This window comes from Pteropus alecto, unplaced genomic scaffold, assembly GCF_000325575.1.
Source record: "Pteropus alecto unplaced genomic scaffold, ASM32557v1 scaffold3, whole genome shotgun sequence".
In the NCBI taxonomy this organism is placed as follows: Eukaryota; Metazoa; Chordata; class Mammalia; order Chiroptera; family Pteropodidae; genus Pteropus; species Pteropus alecto.
Window position 1 is genome coordinate 20,491,238 of NW_006442484.1, and position 17,275 is coordinate 20,508,512.

General features: G+C 32.8%; 1 protein-coding gene across 1 annotated transcript in view; it reads left to right on the forward strand.

Annotated features, from left to right (window-relative positions):
- KYNU (kynureninase) overlaps positions 1–17,275 on the forward strand; it is a 99,971-nt gene that overhangs the window by 17,319 nt on the left and 65,377 nt on the right. The window contains exons 2-3 of the mRNA XM_006921045.1: positions 7,540–7,660; positions 15,997–16,079. Coding sequence (XP_006921107.1) covers positions 7,540–7,660; positions 15,997–16,079 — 204 coding nt within the window. The remainder of the gene's footprint in view (positions 1–7,539; positions 7,661–15,996; positions 16,080–17,275) is intronic.

Consider the following 17,275-nt stretch of genomic DNA (forward strand, 5'->3'; position numbering starts at 1 on the left):
AACTTATTATAAACCATATATCTATTAAAGAGTAAAAAAGACCTTTAGTCTAAAGTCCCCTCCTCTTTCAGACTCTAAGGGCCCTGTCTGACTTAACACTATTTCTGCTAACAATAGGCTAATGACCCTTCTCAATATCCAGAGGATCTGAGTTGCCAGAGCAATTATCAGGATTTCTTCCCTCCTTTTTACAAAGAAAGGAGGGAAGAAAACTTAACTAGGTTTACTAGAAAGATTAACTCTGCAAGAGATGTCCCATTTCATTTCTTGATAAAAGATTAAATATCTTACAAGTGATGTCCCTCTAAAAGTAGCTGGGGACAATCTATTATTAAGCTATAGGGCGAGGAAAAGTGAAGCTGGGGATGCTGTGAGGACTCTACCACGGGAATCTCAAACAGGCCCTTCTTCAGTATTCCAGTAATACAAATGTTATACCTTTTGGTATCGTCCTACATATTGTTGAGGCCATGTTTAATATCTTTTGTTTGTTTGTTTTTTTTAATCTGATGCACATATTGGATAAATTCTATTAATCCGTCTATAATTTCATTTCCTTTTTTTGTCTGCCATTGCCATTCTGCTTTGAGTCCTGGGAATTTCTAAAACTTACTTGTATTTTTTAGTTCTAAAGTTTTGATTTGTTTCTTTACAAATATTTTACTTCTCTGCTAAACTCTTTTTATTTATTTCAAGAGTGTCTTCCTTTACATCTTAGATCATGGTTATGATACAGGAGGTATAGATGTTGTTCAACTTTTTTTTTCTTCTGTAAATCTGTCTTTTATTATAGGAGGTGTCACAGCCAAGAACTCAGAAGGATAAAGGGCAAATTAGTTTTAATCCCCTACAGAATAATAGGCTATACCATATAGCCTAGGCGTGAAGTGGGCTATACTTTCTAGGTTTGTGTAAATGTACTCTATAATGTTTATAAAAGGACAAAATTGCCTAAGGATGCTTTTCTCAAAATGTATCCCCCTAGTTAAGTGGCACATGACTGTATTATGAGACATGGTATCTTTTCAAACTCTTTGATATTGCTCCTTTCCCTTGGTTCGTTTAGCAAGCAATGTACATAGATAAGTTCAGTTTACAAGGTCCTACCCAGCTACTGTGGATGATGGTTCCAATGTAAATTTAATTTTTAAAGCTTCTACAGTACTCTTTGAATCTGTCCTGTGTGTCTGTTACTTAATTACCAATGTGAGACCTGGCTTTAGCTCTTAACATTATGTTACACCGTTTAGGTTTAGATCAACTTAGGCTCAGTACAGGGGTGAACTTAGGAGTTCATGTACAACTTTATACTTAAGCTCCCCCGTCGTAATAGGCTTAACACTTTTCTGATCTCAGGGGTCCACCTTCATTATTCTTTGACTAGAAAACTAAAACTTTACCCATTTTGTTATACACTTCCTGTGACTCCGCTTGGTTCTGGTTCCCAGCAGCAAGAGGACGGAGGACAGAGAGAGAACAAATGTAGTCAGAGTAACCCCATTTTTTAAGAGCCATCCTTTCTCTGATTAGAAAGAAGGGACTCCTTCCTAATCAATTTTGGTGTCTTTGATGCTGTTGCTGTTACAATTGTCACCACTGTGATAGGATTGACTGGTGACTACTATAATAAAAAAAATAAATAAAAATAAATAAAATAAACAGAAAAAAAAATCCTACAGAACTTCCCTAGTCTCCTCTCTCTGATCCTTAGTGATTCTCTCTCTCACTCCGACCAGAAATAGGAATAGTGGGCTTCTCTTGGAGTTCTTACAGTCCACAGTCACCACATAGTTTGGGCTTTCTGGCTGTCTTTGAAAACAAGCCACAAGAAATTTTTTGGATGTGGTGAAAAAAAGAAACTCAATGACAGTTTGGTGGTATTTCAAATTCTGTTTTACTTCCCCAATATACTTGTTACCATTTATTGATTCTTCAGAGTCTAAAATGCTACTCTGCATTTTAGTTACATTCACTGTGTCAAAGTGGAGTGTACTTCTCTAGGTCAAGTTGTGTCTTAGACTTCTCTGAAGTGGAGAAGCAAGAAATGGTTTTCTGTGGTATAAGAAAAAAATGCTTATTAAATCTAAACTATACTTTAAAATAAGAAACATTTATTTTAAAATATTTTATAAAGAAAAGAAAATGTTAATAAGCTAGTCTTTCATTCTAATGACCAGAACCAGAACTGGTCCTCAAAAGTATTGAGATGCAGTTCTCTATGTGCCATTTAATAAAGTGACAAGTTCTGATCCTGTTGGTTTGCTTCTGGAGATTATTTGTCTATTGATAAAATTTTGCCTCGTTCCTCAGAGGACTATGGTCTCAGAAATTTATAGACATAAACATCAATTCTAGTTAAGCAGTACTCCAAATTGCCAAAATTAATTCAATTTTGTCAGTGACAACCACCAAGATCCAATCACATTAGTAACTCAAGTATTACTATTGGGACAATTTTACAATTAGACAGTTGTTCTCTAAAAATTTATATTAGCTGCTTGTAAATTTTTTGGTATTAAAAAGACTCCAAATAATCATTATAAATGAAACAAACACAACTGGAATCTCTACGCTTTCCATTACTAATTATAATACCATCAGCAACAATTTTATGTTCACTAATCTGCGAAAACAATGTTTATCTTTGAGGAAGGTCTTTTCTTTTTCTTTCTTTTCTTCTTTCTTTTTATTAATTTAAGAACAGAATTCCTTGTTTTAAAAAACATTAGTTTGTATTTCTCAAAAGAATAATTATAGCATGTTGAAATTTTAGCCTAGGATTTCTAATCAGAAAAGCACTCTAATGATGCCCTAAGCCTCCTAATTACATGGCCTTTTAATGGGATTGGGGGGATTCATCTTTCGGTACATATATGGAAGAAAGATTTCTTAAATATAAATTCTTTCAAAACAAATAAACGAACATATTTCTTGTAGGGGTTAACTTCCACAGAGATAGTTCAAAAAAATCACCATGAAAATCTAACAGTCAGTCACAGCAACCATTCCCTGGATATTGCTTACAAAGTAACTTTTGAGCAATAATACTCTTCCTTAGATCATTGGCTGAAGCTTTGATTCAGCTTTATTTCTTTATATTGAATTGTATCATAAGACTTTTTAAGTTTAACAGCCAAGTAGATTCCTTAAATTTGAGGTAAAAAAATCAATTAAAATTAAACTATATTTTAAAAAAAGGAATATTTATATATTTTTAATTAGAGAAAGATATGTAAACAAACTAGTGTTTAATTCTAATAAACAAATATCTAGTAATATTCCAACAAAAAAAACATAATTTTATGTAATAAATCAAAACATTTTTGAAATGCTGAAAGGAAATATTTAGATTTACTTCAAATAGTAACATTGCCATTTTATGTTGGTTTATGTATATACAATATCCCCATAACATACATATCAAAAATACAAACTGGCACCTGATATATATAACCATTAACATTTGAGTTCCTATTTAAAACAATTTTATTTTAGAAAATATTCTTTAATTAACAAGTCATTTTTAAAACCTTTGAAACTCACCTTTATTTTTTAGTCAAGCCACAGGGTTACTTTTTGGTTTCCCCTTTTATGTAAATAGAAAAAAAAATAGAATTACTTCATTGTTCTGGGTTAATCTTGCAAAAACAAAACTGGATCCTGGTTAGACTTCGAACATATAACTACAGTAAAAGAGTAAGAAAATAAGGTCTAGAGTGATAGACACTTTTAATGCACTAAAATATTCCTCAAAAGCAGTCAATTGAATTTCCAGAATCATGAGCTCTATAGCAATCATGCTGCAACCTTTGTCGAGAGATGAGACCTCCAACCAAATGTCTCTAAAACTGTTGACTTAAGACCTAATTAAGGTGAGACCTGTTTGCAGAAAGCTGAAACTCTAGTTCCTAGACCATTTAAAGTCAAATGAACCTTTGAGGAAGGTGTTATAGGTTGAATTGTGTCCCCTAAAAATATGTATGTGCTGAATTCCTAAACCCTACTACAACAGAGAGTGCCCTTATTTGGAAAGAATCTTTATAGACATAATCAGGTTAAAATGAGGTTGTTAGGGTAGACCCTAATCCAATACGACTTATTAAAAGGGAAAATTTGGAGACAAGCAAGGAGACATGCAAGGAGAATGTCTGTGAACATGAGTACAGCTATTTACAGGTCAAAAAACTTAGAACAGATCCTTTCCTCACAGCCCTCAGAAGCAATGAACCCTGTCAATAGGACTTCCAGCCCTTAGAATGATAGATAATATTTTTCGATTATTTAAGCACCTAGTTTGTGGGAATTTGTTACAGAAGCCTTCACAAACTAATACAGAGGGCCTATAACAAGAAATAAATATTCCCAACTCAGGGAAGACTTATAGGAGATGGAGACTTGACTGATAAAGGAAATTCATAAATTCTTTCCACATTCCCAACCTGTGCTAGAATTAAAAGAGTGACCCTAGGACAAGAGTCAGCAAACATTTTTTTGTAATAAAGTTTTATGAGAATGCAGCCACATTTATTTATTTATGCACTGTCCTATGGCAGTATGGTCTGGACAGTATGAGTTAAGAGGAAGAAACCGAGACATTTCATTTCATTTATTTTTTCATACCAAATGTGAAATGAAACCAAATACAAAAGATGAAGATCTTCTCAAATAAAAGAAGCAAAGGCACTAAAAAAGAAAAAGGTTGGAAAAAGAAGAGTTGGTCAGTCTTGAAGCATTATGACTTAACCAAGATTTTGGGACCCACCAAAATGATGTGTTAATCAAGCAGAAGTTTATTTTGAAAAAGGAGAAATTGCAGTAAGCTGCGTGTCCTTTGTGAAAAGGCTTTTAAACTAAGAGAGAAAACCAAAAAAGACTATTGAGAAATTATAATGGCTTATGCCCAAATTGGCATCTCTTACTTCAAAGAAAAGAAATATGAATACTATCATTTTAAAAATATATATTTTAGAAGAACATCAAATCTTCTATATGTTAAAAAGTTGTCAACAGACAGAAAATACCCTAAAGAACAAGAATGACTGGTTTATGTCATTTTTGACTTGAATTTGGAAGAAAGAATAAATGCAGTGAATGTATTCATAAAGGGGATTCTCCCAAGGCCTTGAACACAAAATATTAAACAAGCCATCCAACAGAACCCACAAGATGTAGAATCGTGTAACAACCAGGCCACTGGCACTGAAACAGAAAGAAATATATTCTCATCTAGAGCTCAAACATTCTATATGTATTCTGGAAGACTCTAGACTTGAACTCTACCTGTAAAGAAGCAACAGGTGATTACCAGTAATGATTGATGTGACAATCAATAATAATTGACATTATTATGAATGGGAATACATAAGTCATTGTTGACCCCAAAGTCTAAAAAATAACTGGTATCCTAACCAAGGGGCTCCCCTTGGCACAAATGCAGAACAACCCCTAGACATTTGGGGAACACATGAAGAATCCTATATTTGAAGAAGATCCAGAAGCTGATCACAATTTGAGAATGCTGTGTTCAACTTATTTCTCTTCCTCCTCATATATGGAATATGAAAAGAGTTGTTGGCTTGCAACAGACTAAGGAATAGAAGGGAGAGAAGGGGAAAAGGAAAAATAACTTTGAGCCGTATAATTATAAACATAATATCTATGTGCATGATATAATCTTTGTACAGCAGCTGGCTGAGGGCCCTCTCAATACCATCAAGGGTCCTTTACTGCTGTCACTTGAGTTCTGTATCTCCTCCTCCACCCCAAGCTATCATAGCTATTATTTCTCAGGATTAGTTACTGACAGGGGAGTGGGGGAGGGTAGTGGGTGTACAGTAGGTATGAATGAAGGTAAGATGTGGTGCTTCCTACTTCAGGTACCAACTATCCTTCTCACATTGCTAACTTATTCTCTTTTCTCTAAAGAAACATTCCATTCTGGCAGTGCTGGCAGAGAGAAAGAGAGAGAGAGAGAGAGAGAGAGAGAGAGAGAGAGAGAGAGAGAGAGAACGAGAATGAGAGGAGGGGGAGAGGGGAGGGCTGGGGAGAAGGGAGGGAGAGAGAGAAGAAAATGAACCTGTAAAGAAAATAAATTTACAGGTATAGGGCCTGATGGAGATATCATACAGGTGATTGAATGAGTCTTAAGTGAAATTTATTTGACAAGCAGAAGTGTGAGAAAAATAAAGCTAATTCATAATGAACCATATCTTGGGCTGTCATGGAACAAGATAATTTAGTTTACAATTCTGCTTTTCTTTCACATTGAACACCTTTTAAAAAAATGACTTTCTAAATAAAAGCAACCCACTACCTATTTGTCTATAAAAGCATCAGCAATGAAAGAAAAAATAAGATAATGGTAATAAAGATCTGGGTTGTTGCCTCCTTATCCTAGATCATTGATAGGGCTGATACATCCAGAGAATATGTTTAGTTTTCAATATGTACTTATTTGAATGCTTAGTTGAAATTTGACCCATGATACACCAATTAAAAGCACAGAATTCTAAATAAAATCCTTCAATATTTGTTCTCTAGGTCTAAATGAATTGATTCATTGATTCAATATTTGTTCTCTAGGTCTAAATGAATTGATTCTAAATTGATTCATTAAGAACTTAATGAATCAATTTAAATGTGTGAACAATATTTACATCTCTTTTATTGGGTCAGGCTTAAGAGATGCAATAAAAAAGATGCACAGTATCTATAAAAGAGATCAGGTTGAAATTGATGGTAGGTCTTTAAAGAGCCTGGAAAGGTTTAATTAGGTAGCCTAAAGTAAAGACAAATATATTACCAAATGATTCGAATGAAATATCAGCCAGGGGTATATTTTTTCCCACAGAATTAAAAGAATATTTAGTAGAACAGAATTATAAATGTATGCATTTCTGGACTATATTTTAAGCACATCGATTAGCTTGCTGATGAAACTTCATTCATTGCATTCAGGGGAGAGTTGTAAGATAGACAAATCACTAAAGTTCTGATTTATTTGACTAAGTAGATATAGAGAATGATCTTTGTCTATATATGTTTTAATATTATATGTATATAGATATATAGAATGAGAAAAGGTAATAATTCGATATATCTACTTTAGATGTATAAGTGATCAATTAGATTTCTTTAAAGATTGCCATATCTACACCACCAATTAATTCAGAAGGTTAGTACTTGCCTAAATTCTGGTAACCTTCCACTCTGACTACATAGGCTGATATACTTCCTTTTTTTAATGCCTTTGGCTATTTATGATTGAGAGTAGTTGCTAATTTAGATTTTCTGGTGAAGGAAAATAAATATGAGCGATCTCGACAAAAGCTTCTATATATGTAAATTATATTTTAAAATATAAGTATAAAAAATTATTTTTTTTTCAGAGAACTTGATGTTATCCTTGGGAAGAATTAAGTTATTTATTATCCTTCTTGGAGTTAATCATATTAATTGTTTGTACTGGATTAACAATGCCAAATGGAAGAACATGAATTAATTTAATAAGCATTTTTTAAATATTTTCTTCTGTTTCAGTTGATTTATCTTTAGTGAATAAGGATGAAAATGCCATTTATTTCTTAGGACATTCTCTTGGCCTTCAACCAAAAATGGTTAAAACATATCTGGAAGAAGAACTAGATAAGTGGGCCAAAATGTAAGTATGATTTCAAAAGCTATCATTCAACATCGCCTGTAAAAATTTTAAAAATCACACTAGGTTGTCTAATATTTGGAAACTTATGTAATGAAATGCTGGAATTTTAGGGCAGAAAGGAACCTTAGCAACCATGTTTTTCAATACTCTCGTGTTGTTGATGAAATAACTGAGGATCAATAAATAAGGTCATATGGCAAGTTAGTGGCAAGAGTAAAATTTTTAATTGTTTAAAAATTTCAGTCTCTCTCCTGAGTTGTTACTTTTAAAATACATGTAATCATTTTATTTTATTTCTTTAATGATTTAGAATGGAGTTAACATTTATGATTTAATTTAGCCGTTTCATGATTAGTTCTTGGCTAAACTCTATCACACTAATTTTTATAAATAAAAATTGTGGTTTCTTTGGGTGGGGCAAAAGGTCTAATGGAGCAGAAGGCACATTTCTTCCCAAACTGAACATGATTTCTGAGAAGATTCTCCACTTGGGCTTAACTAAGCAGATTCACTCCAACAATGCAGAAATCTTAATTCAGGATCCATTCTTTTCTCTATTTCTTCTGTTCTAATTTTATCTTACTGCCTATAAACTTTTCATACTCTCTAATTACCTGAATGCTTACTCTCTTTAATCCCAACCTTTTCGACCACATTGATAGCCGTCTCAAATGTCTATTGCATTAGTGGTCAATTTAGAGATGTTTATTTTCATTAAGTTCACATTCTTAGTTGTATTATAAATCCCTAATCCTTTGTATATCTTATCTTTCCCCAGCAATTACTGATAAAGCTGAAACTAGAAACATTTTCAAAATATTTTTAACTATTTAAAAAATTTTATATTATTAAATATGTTTACACATTTATAATTTAAAAATAAGTAGAAATATTTTAAAAATATTTTCTAATTATTAGAGTCTGAAAAGTAGTTATTAAGGGGGAGCCAAAACTGAAAGTCAGGAAAATATTTTCGGAAAAAATGAAATTAAGCCATGTAAGAATTCTAAAGGTAAGACATTTAGCTCTAATAGAAACTCAGAATGTCTTCTCTGTCTTTCTTTACTCTTTATAACACTGGTCTTTCATATTGGAAATAGTACCTTTTTAAAAAAATTAGTTTACATTGACTCTGCAAATAACGACACTACTATTAAATAACTCTGCAAAGTTCTTAATTTTAGTTGTTAAAAATATAAGTTCACAACTTAATACAAAGTTTATATAACTTCTTAAGCTCATTATAACTTTATCTGCATAACTTTTATACATACATTGGAAAATAAATATCACTGAATTTGGGAGCATGTTCCAGTAGTAGGTTTCAGCATTTTAAAAATGAGGGCCATAGTTAATAAAAATGTTTAATATTCATTTCTGGCTTTAATGTAAAAGAGAACAGAGACTTAGATTAAATGAATTTAAACTTCAGAAAGTGTCCTTGCCTCTGTGCATTTTTATTATCTAGGCATTTTTAAAAATGCTGCTTTGCTATCCTATTCATATCCTTATGATTATCCTAATTATTAAAAGACTGATTGATTATTTTCAAGACTTTGAAATTATATTCCAGGAAAGTACCTCCCTGTCATAACACTTACTTTTCTATTACCATTACCTTTCAATTTTATATTTTACCTTGTGACAACAGAATATTACATAATCTTAAACTCTCCCCCCACCTATTTTTCATTAGACAAATGATTTGGAAAGGAGGTATATTTTAATTCTTCAAGCAGTATAAACTAAAAAGACTTCTTCTGAGAAAAAGACTAAGTAGCTGGTTTGTTTTGTTTTACTTAGTCTATGTTGTATTTAGCCTTCTTGCTTTGTGTTGGGGTAGCCCAGTCAACATCATGGCTGATCAGTGTCAGTGGTGTTTGAGGTGAGTGATTATAATCCTGTTCCCTCCTATCCCACCCCCATATTTGATCTCAAAAGAGTTTTTCATTATTTCTTTGCTCTTACATACATAGTTTAAAATCCTATTCTGGCCTTTTCCAGTTAAGGTTCTGTTGGGAGGAAAACTTTTCTTCTACCAATTTATACCCTTTGATTGGAGGTCTCTTAATTAATTAATGATTGCCAAATTAACAGGAGGAAAATTTTATTTTACTTGCATGCAGAAGCACTCTACAAGCAGTGGTTTACCGAATAGCCAAGGGTATAGGTTTATATACCAGCTTAACAAAAGGGAATAGTTTTAGAGCATCAGTAGGAAAGTATAGAAGGTTCCATTAGGCTTTTTCGTCCTAATGACAATGTGCACTATTATTCCTGGCTGGAAGCTCCCCAAGAGGGAGATTGATGGCAACTGAATTCAGAGAGTCATCCTCCCTCTGAGGGTGGGTCAATAGCAGCTGTATTTCCAGGGGGTTCTGCTTAAGTTTAGACACTGTTTCTTTCTTTGGCTGCTGTTTATTCACATGCTCCAGTTTAAAGTATTCTTCATGCCACTGTTACCCTTCCTGGCACACTGGGAACATTGAGGGACTTGGTCCTTTTCACCAATGCAGTAAAGAATTGCATATCAGCAAAGTTTAAGAAAAGCAAAATTTATTAAAGTATTTCAAGAAAGAAACAGGCTATGCCGGAGATGGCAGTAGCCCTGCAAAATTAGGGAGGTATACCTTATATTAACCCTTGATGGGTGGTTACAGGGGTAGTGCTAGATGATTGGCATGTGAGGTCAGTTGATTGACATTTAGCTATTATATAACCATTTGTCTATTGTGCGTGCAGTTACCCAGAATTCAGTCTGCTATCATTAGATTCATGAACTTCCGGACATATGTATGATATTATAATGCTGGTATAATGAGGCTACAGTCAAGGAAAGTCAGTGTATATACTAACTGCACGAGCACTTGGGACCGGACCAAATCAGCAGCTATTTCTGAAGTTTTTACTTCTTTGTGTTCCAGGATGTAAAGGTAATGTTTAACTATAAAACAAGTGTTTCAGAGAGGTCCTAAGGGAAGTCTCTGGATTGGGCCTTCATTCCCCCATTGCTCATGTGTATCTATCTACCTAACACCATTCTGGTGGGCTGTTGGTCCTCTTACTTCCCTTTCTGCTGCTTTACTTTTTGTACTAAATCTCCTCTGCATATGTTCAGTTTTCCTCTAGATCCAGTGCCTCCCATTATTTTGCTGTTTTATCTGATTGTCTGTTCCTCTTCACCTTCTCCTACCCAACTTTTGCCCTACTTCTTAGCAGATACCCAAGCCTGGCCAGTGCCTCTCTCTCTTCTTGACCAGTGGAAGATCTGAGGAAGGACTGAGTCAAAGAGAGCTACACAGCCACTAAATACTCTAATGCACATTGAAATTAGTTGCTTAACAGGAAAAAATAATATTAAAATTTTATAATATTAATAGTAACATAAAAATTAGAGTTCTTTCATTATGTAAGATATTGCTCTGATATATTGATATCAAGTCACTAACTGGTCATCCAGAAGATAAGAAATGCCATTTGGCTCATGGTTGTCATTTTCCAGTCTTCATCTTTTATGGCCTATTGCATACATACTACCTACCTATTATAAAGCAAACCATCACTGGTTATAATGCAACTTGATCTTATAATTCATATGATATCATCTTTGATTACTTATACTAAAGGAAGGTCAAGAATGGAGGCATACTTAGAAGTATTTTAGGATCTGAATCATTTCTTCCAAACTTCAAGTTATTTAAGTCAAAACTGTGAAAATACAGCACTTACCTTTGCGCTTTTTTAAAAGTGCTTATTATTTCCTAATATCATTTTCAACTCTGTGATTTCTAAAGCAGATTAATAACACTTTACTTTGAATACTACATTTGTGAAATGACAATATTTAGATAATATTCTAAAATAAAAAATATTTAGGATGATTTAACCCATTTGACATATAATGATAAATTTTCAGCAAAATAGTACTATAACAATAAATAACAAGATCAGTATGTGGATCAGTTGAATAGATAGTCTATAAGCTTAAAATTTTTTCTGAGAGCATCTTTTATTAAATATTTACTAATGGCTCATATTATTTAAAGGCAAATAGCATGGGTTAATAATCATGTTGATAAAGCTCAGCTAGAAGAGAAAGATATGTCAATCCTAAAGAGCACATTGTAAGCTGAAAAATGTCCCTAAGATATAATCACAATATTTTGGGTCTTCGGTATTGTCATATCTGCTAGATATAGTTTTCTTTTTCATAGGAGTAAAAATTTGTCATAATTGTGTCTTTACAGGGATTCCTCTAAGAACTATAAAATTTTAGGTAGGATTACTTAAAGAGAAAAACAGCCCACTGAATTACATATTAGGAGCAAACATCTGGTTTGCAGACAACGACTTACTTTATATAGCGTGTGCAGAAAGGGCACTGGTGAAACACCAGGGAAAGCTGTGCTGCTGCAGACACTGCATTTCTTTCAATTTAAATGATTATTTCTTTAAAAATATTCTCTGAGTGGGGAGGAAAGACTTTCCCTCTACTCTCTTAGGTCTGATAGCTGGACCTATGAAATAAACTGACAACAGGTAAATTAACAGGAGAAAAGACATACAAATTTATTAATTTTTAATATGTGCAGGAGGAAAAGAAAAATACCCCAAAATACCCAAAAATACCCAACCATCACAGGAAAAGAAAAAATAAATACCCAAAAAAGCAGTGAGATTTGAGAGCTTATATATCATCTTAATAGGGAAAAAGTAGGGAGATGTAGGCCACTTAGGAGAGAATGAATGAGTTTTAGGAAGGCTGATGGACCCTTAGAAGAATGGATACGGGGTAAGATAGTTTGTGACAGTACCGTCTGGGTGAGGTGTCGACTTATAGTCTCCTTCTGTGACAGAAGTCAATATTTCCTGGATGATGAAACTCCTGGGGAGGAGATTTAGGACAATGGAGTTTCTTTTGGAAGATCTGTCTTTAGACTGATAAGGGGAATTCAGAGACAGCCTCTCCCTGCATATGCTGTTTTTCAAGTGCCTATAGCTCAAAAGAATTCTTGTGTCATAGAGGAAAATTTTAGTGAGGCATATTCTGCCACCCTTCGAATAAGAAAGCAGATGGTATGACATGTTACAAAGATTTTTCTGAAATCTGTGTTATTTAATGATCTATTGGGTCACAGAAAAAAAAGTTGTGCTATCATGAAGGAATACTGTGAATTCTTATTTATCTACTTATTGGGGAGAGAGCTTTTAAAAGCAGAGCTACTTTTCATTTTGTAGGATAGTTAAAGTACAGCCCTATTTAAAGAGGAACCACATTTCTATTAAGCTCTTAATTAGATTTTATATCCCAAAATCTAATTTCATGAGCAAATACTGCTTCGTAGACATCTCAGAGAAAACTCCACTCATGGCAATGATTTATGCTATGGCAGAGAGTTAACTCTCTCCCATCCTCTCTTCCTTTCCAGTATTTGTAAATGAAGACTGCAAGTATGCTGTAATTATATTAAGCAGTTTTGAAGGAGAACAATATAGTGATTCTTAATACTAATATGAATGTTTATAAATGCACTGTGATCTACATTGACTTTTTCTAATGACAGGCTATTTTACTTTGAGTTTATTTGGTAATACTCTCTAAATACATTTCACTACCCCAGGCTAGTGGCATGACAAAATGAAGGAGCAGATTCTGTGTGTGATATATTAAAGGAAAGGAGATGCCAAAAGCATTGCAGGAAGAAACATATCCTTAAAGATTATTACTACTACCACGGTGTCTACCAGAGTGAGAAGTAGGTGGCATAATATTCCGAGATATAAATTCTCTGAGGCAGAACATAGAATTTTACTACCTAAATGTAATAAGATGTATTGTGCTATCAGCAAAGGCCATGGAGCTCTATGTGATTAAAATAAAAAAGGAGCCAAGTATCTGCCTTTAACTACCATTTAATGATAATGATTTCTGACTTTAGCATTTATATTAGAAAGTCAAAAAATGAAGCAAGCTGCAGGCTATCTAATAATATGAATAATAATAACTAACAATTGCCCTTCTCTTCCTCTTTAGTTCTTATAGTTTTCCTTTATTTTTAAAGAAAGTCCTCTTTCTTCATCTCAGTTTATATGGTAATTGAAATATTATTTTAAAGATTGTATTATATTCCACATGCCCATGAAAGGAGTGTTAGCCTTAGATTTACATTAAGAAAGAAGACTCAGAAAAGAGATACTGTATACCAGCCTTTTTTTACAGGTTATCTTATTTCACATCACGCCTTTAAAGTACATATTGTCACTCATTTACTTTTACAAAAGTGGAAAATTAGGTCCTATAAGCTTCTATTAATTATAGTCTCATAACCAGTAGTGAACTGGAACTGGCTCAGACCAGGTAATGAAAACCAATTGTTAAGTATTCATGATTTTTATCGATATGCTGAAATTGGCTACAATGGTAGTATTCACTTCACGAAAATAAGCAAGGGTTACAAAACCGGGCTCCTCTCCTCCAGTTCTTTTGCTGATAAAAGTAATTTCCCCACTCTTCTGAGTTCTTAGCTGAGACCACTATAATAAAAGACAGATTAACAAGAGAAAAACAAACAAGTTTATTATCATGTATCCCTCAGGTATACATGGAAGAGACCCAGGGAAAAATGAGTAACTATCCAAAGTGGCTTAGAATTCAGGATTAAATATCATCTTAATATGGAAAAGAAGGAATGAAGGCCCTTTGGGGAAGAGTAAATGATTTTTAAGAAAGATGAATAGACCCGTGAATAACAAATGAGAGGCATGAAGTTTGTGTCAAAGTTTGTCTAAGCATGGTGTTGACATCTAATCTCTTTAGTGGTGAGTCAATCTTATAAGAAGAGATGAAATACTCCATGGACCTTGAGATAATCATGCTAAGCGAAATAAGCAAGACAGAAAAAGTTGAAAATCACATGATATCACTTATATGTGGGATATAAACCTAAAAGCAACAAATGAACGAGACAAACAAACAGAGACTCATAGATATGGACAATAGACTAGTGGTTACCAGAAGGTAGGGGGAAAGGGGAAGTAGACGGAGTAAAAACGGTCGAATAAGTGGTGACAGAAATCTAACTATAGGAGATTTTATATCACATATTTAGATTGCATATTAACAATGTAAACATATATATGCCCTATTGTTAGACGTACAGCTGAAACTTATCGTATTTCATTAACCAATGCCACCATAAAAATAAATTAATTTAAAAAAAGAGTCAATCTTCCTTGATTGATGAAATTTATATATAGGGGATTTACAAAAATTGAGTTTTTCTTGGAGGGTCTGTTTTTAAGCAGATAAGAGAGTTTAGAGAAAGACTTTCCCTGAATTTGATGTTTTTCAAGTCCCTACAGCTCAAGATAATATACCACAGAGACATATTATAGGGTGGCATATTCTGCTACCCTTTACCTCTGAGAACAGGTTCACCCACTACCAGTTTACTGAATTTCAGAGCATGGATTCACAGTTTGCACTATACCAAAAACACATGGTTACCTTCTTTCCAAGTTTACATAGTTTCTGAATTCCTAAAGAATTAAGAGCAATCATATTCAGAGCTTCCTAAGATACAAGTTTGTAACAGCTCCCCTTTTGATCCTTTATTTAGTTTCTTCTATATTTTTCAAATGTATTTGCCTTTCTTGTTTGGTGGAAACTTTTTGAAAGTTTAATTCTCTTATGTATTTTATGTTTTTCCATTATGCCTACTGGGATATTTACTAGAATAATGAAATTAAGCTATAATATGATAGATGAAATTGCTAGAAAATAGAGCAAGATGTAGTATTGGCTTTGATTATTGCCAAGTTTATCTACTTAAAATGTCATCATGACTATAGTTACATTTTATATACTTTTATTTAATTTATAGATTATAGCAATGTATTAAAATTGAGTTTACAAGCAGTTTAATCTCTAGCCTCAAAAAATAGGTATGTTTTAGTATAGATACTCTATATGTTACAGGTATACAAGAAGAGTATTCATATAGTGTTGACATTTTCAAAATCAAAGAGAAAAAATAACAGCTTAGATTTTAAAAGATAATAATAATGAAGTAGTATATGGGTAATCTTCCCTAATCTTCAACATAAAAGAAGTCAAAGATATTTAAAAATTACAAATTAAAACACAGAGTTCTTAAGTATTACTTTTGGTTTTAGAAAGCATGCTTTCATATAATTAGCAAAACATTACACAGACTAGAAATGTCCAGTTGCTAATGTTTATATTTAAAAAATCATGTGCATGTGCATACTCTCACACACACACACACACCCTCCACACACAAGCTAAGAATGTTTATGTTCCTTTTCAATTTCAGGGGAGGCTATGGTATTGACGTAGGGAAACGTCCTTGGATTATAGGAGATGAGACTATTACAGGCCTCATGACTGACATTGTTGGTAAGTACAAAATTAATTTTTTCCAAAACAATTGTAAAGACATTATTATTTAGTTATAAATGTAGATTATACGGTCAAAATCTTGTTGAAGAATATCCTGATTTTCTTCTATTTTAACCAATAAGAGTAAAGAGCTAGCATACCTTTATTTGAGACTTGATTGCTACAGAGAACATGATATTGTGTATTTTAAAATTAATATTTATTCCCCAATTAAAAACATAATCATTTGTTATAATTAAACAAATTTCATAAAAATCAACTTAAATTTCTAAGATTTCATTATATGGTAAAATAAACACTTACTTTCATATGCTAAAGGCCTAAAACATCAATCATTTTTTGTCTCGTTTCAAAGTAATTCTTGGTGATCTATTTAAAACTAGGCTGAGCATTGTCGAAAATAATATAGTTTATGCTTTTTTTTCGGTCTATAACGTGTTTCTTAAAGTGAATGATTTGTACTCTTGGCGGTACTCGAGCTAGTTTTAGAAGGTAAATGTGTTAACATTTTGAAAAATAATTATTTTTTTGAGTTGAACAAATATTCAATATTGCCAGAAATCTTATATGAAATTTAGAATATTAAATACAAAAAATAATGACATTTAAGAGTTGGAGTGGTATTATTTGGAAATAAAAGGAGGACTTAGGAAAACTCTAACTTTCAAAATGGTTTTCATACCTCACTCTCTTATAGGCGTTTGTAAAAATATCTTTATTGTTTCACCCCAATTGTATCCTGGCCAGTAATCAGGATCTGGAGGGAAAATAGAATTAGAGTGAAGAAAGTAGAATTTACACCCAGAAAGAATTATGGCAATTGACAATCATGAAAATCTAGGGAATATCTCATTTGTTAAAAAAATAATTATTGAACTCCTGCTGTGTGTCAGAACTTGTGGTAGACACTAAAGATAAAATCCTTACCAGCCTCATCCTCATGAGACTCCCATTAAAGATACAAAGAAATGTAAAATTAGTATATACACATCATCACATAATACAAAGAAATATAAAATTAATCATTGAGATTAGTGCTTCAAAAAAGAGGCAATTTTCAATTAATGATGGAGGACTGAACACAATCAGTTAAGCACTCTTTTTTTTAAATGTCACTAAACTACTCTTAATAGAATTAGAAAAAATAATGTGTAACCCCCAAAAGACAAATAGAATGGCAAAGGAAATGATAG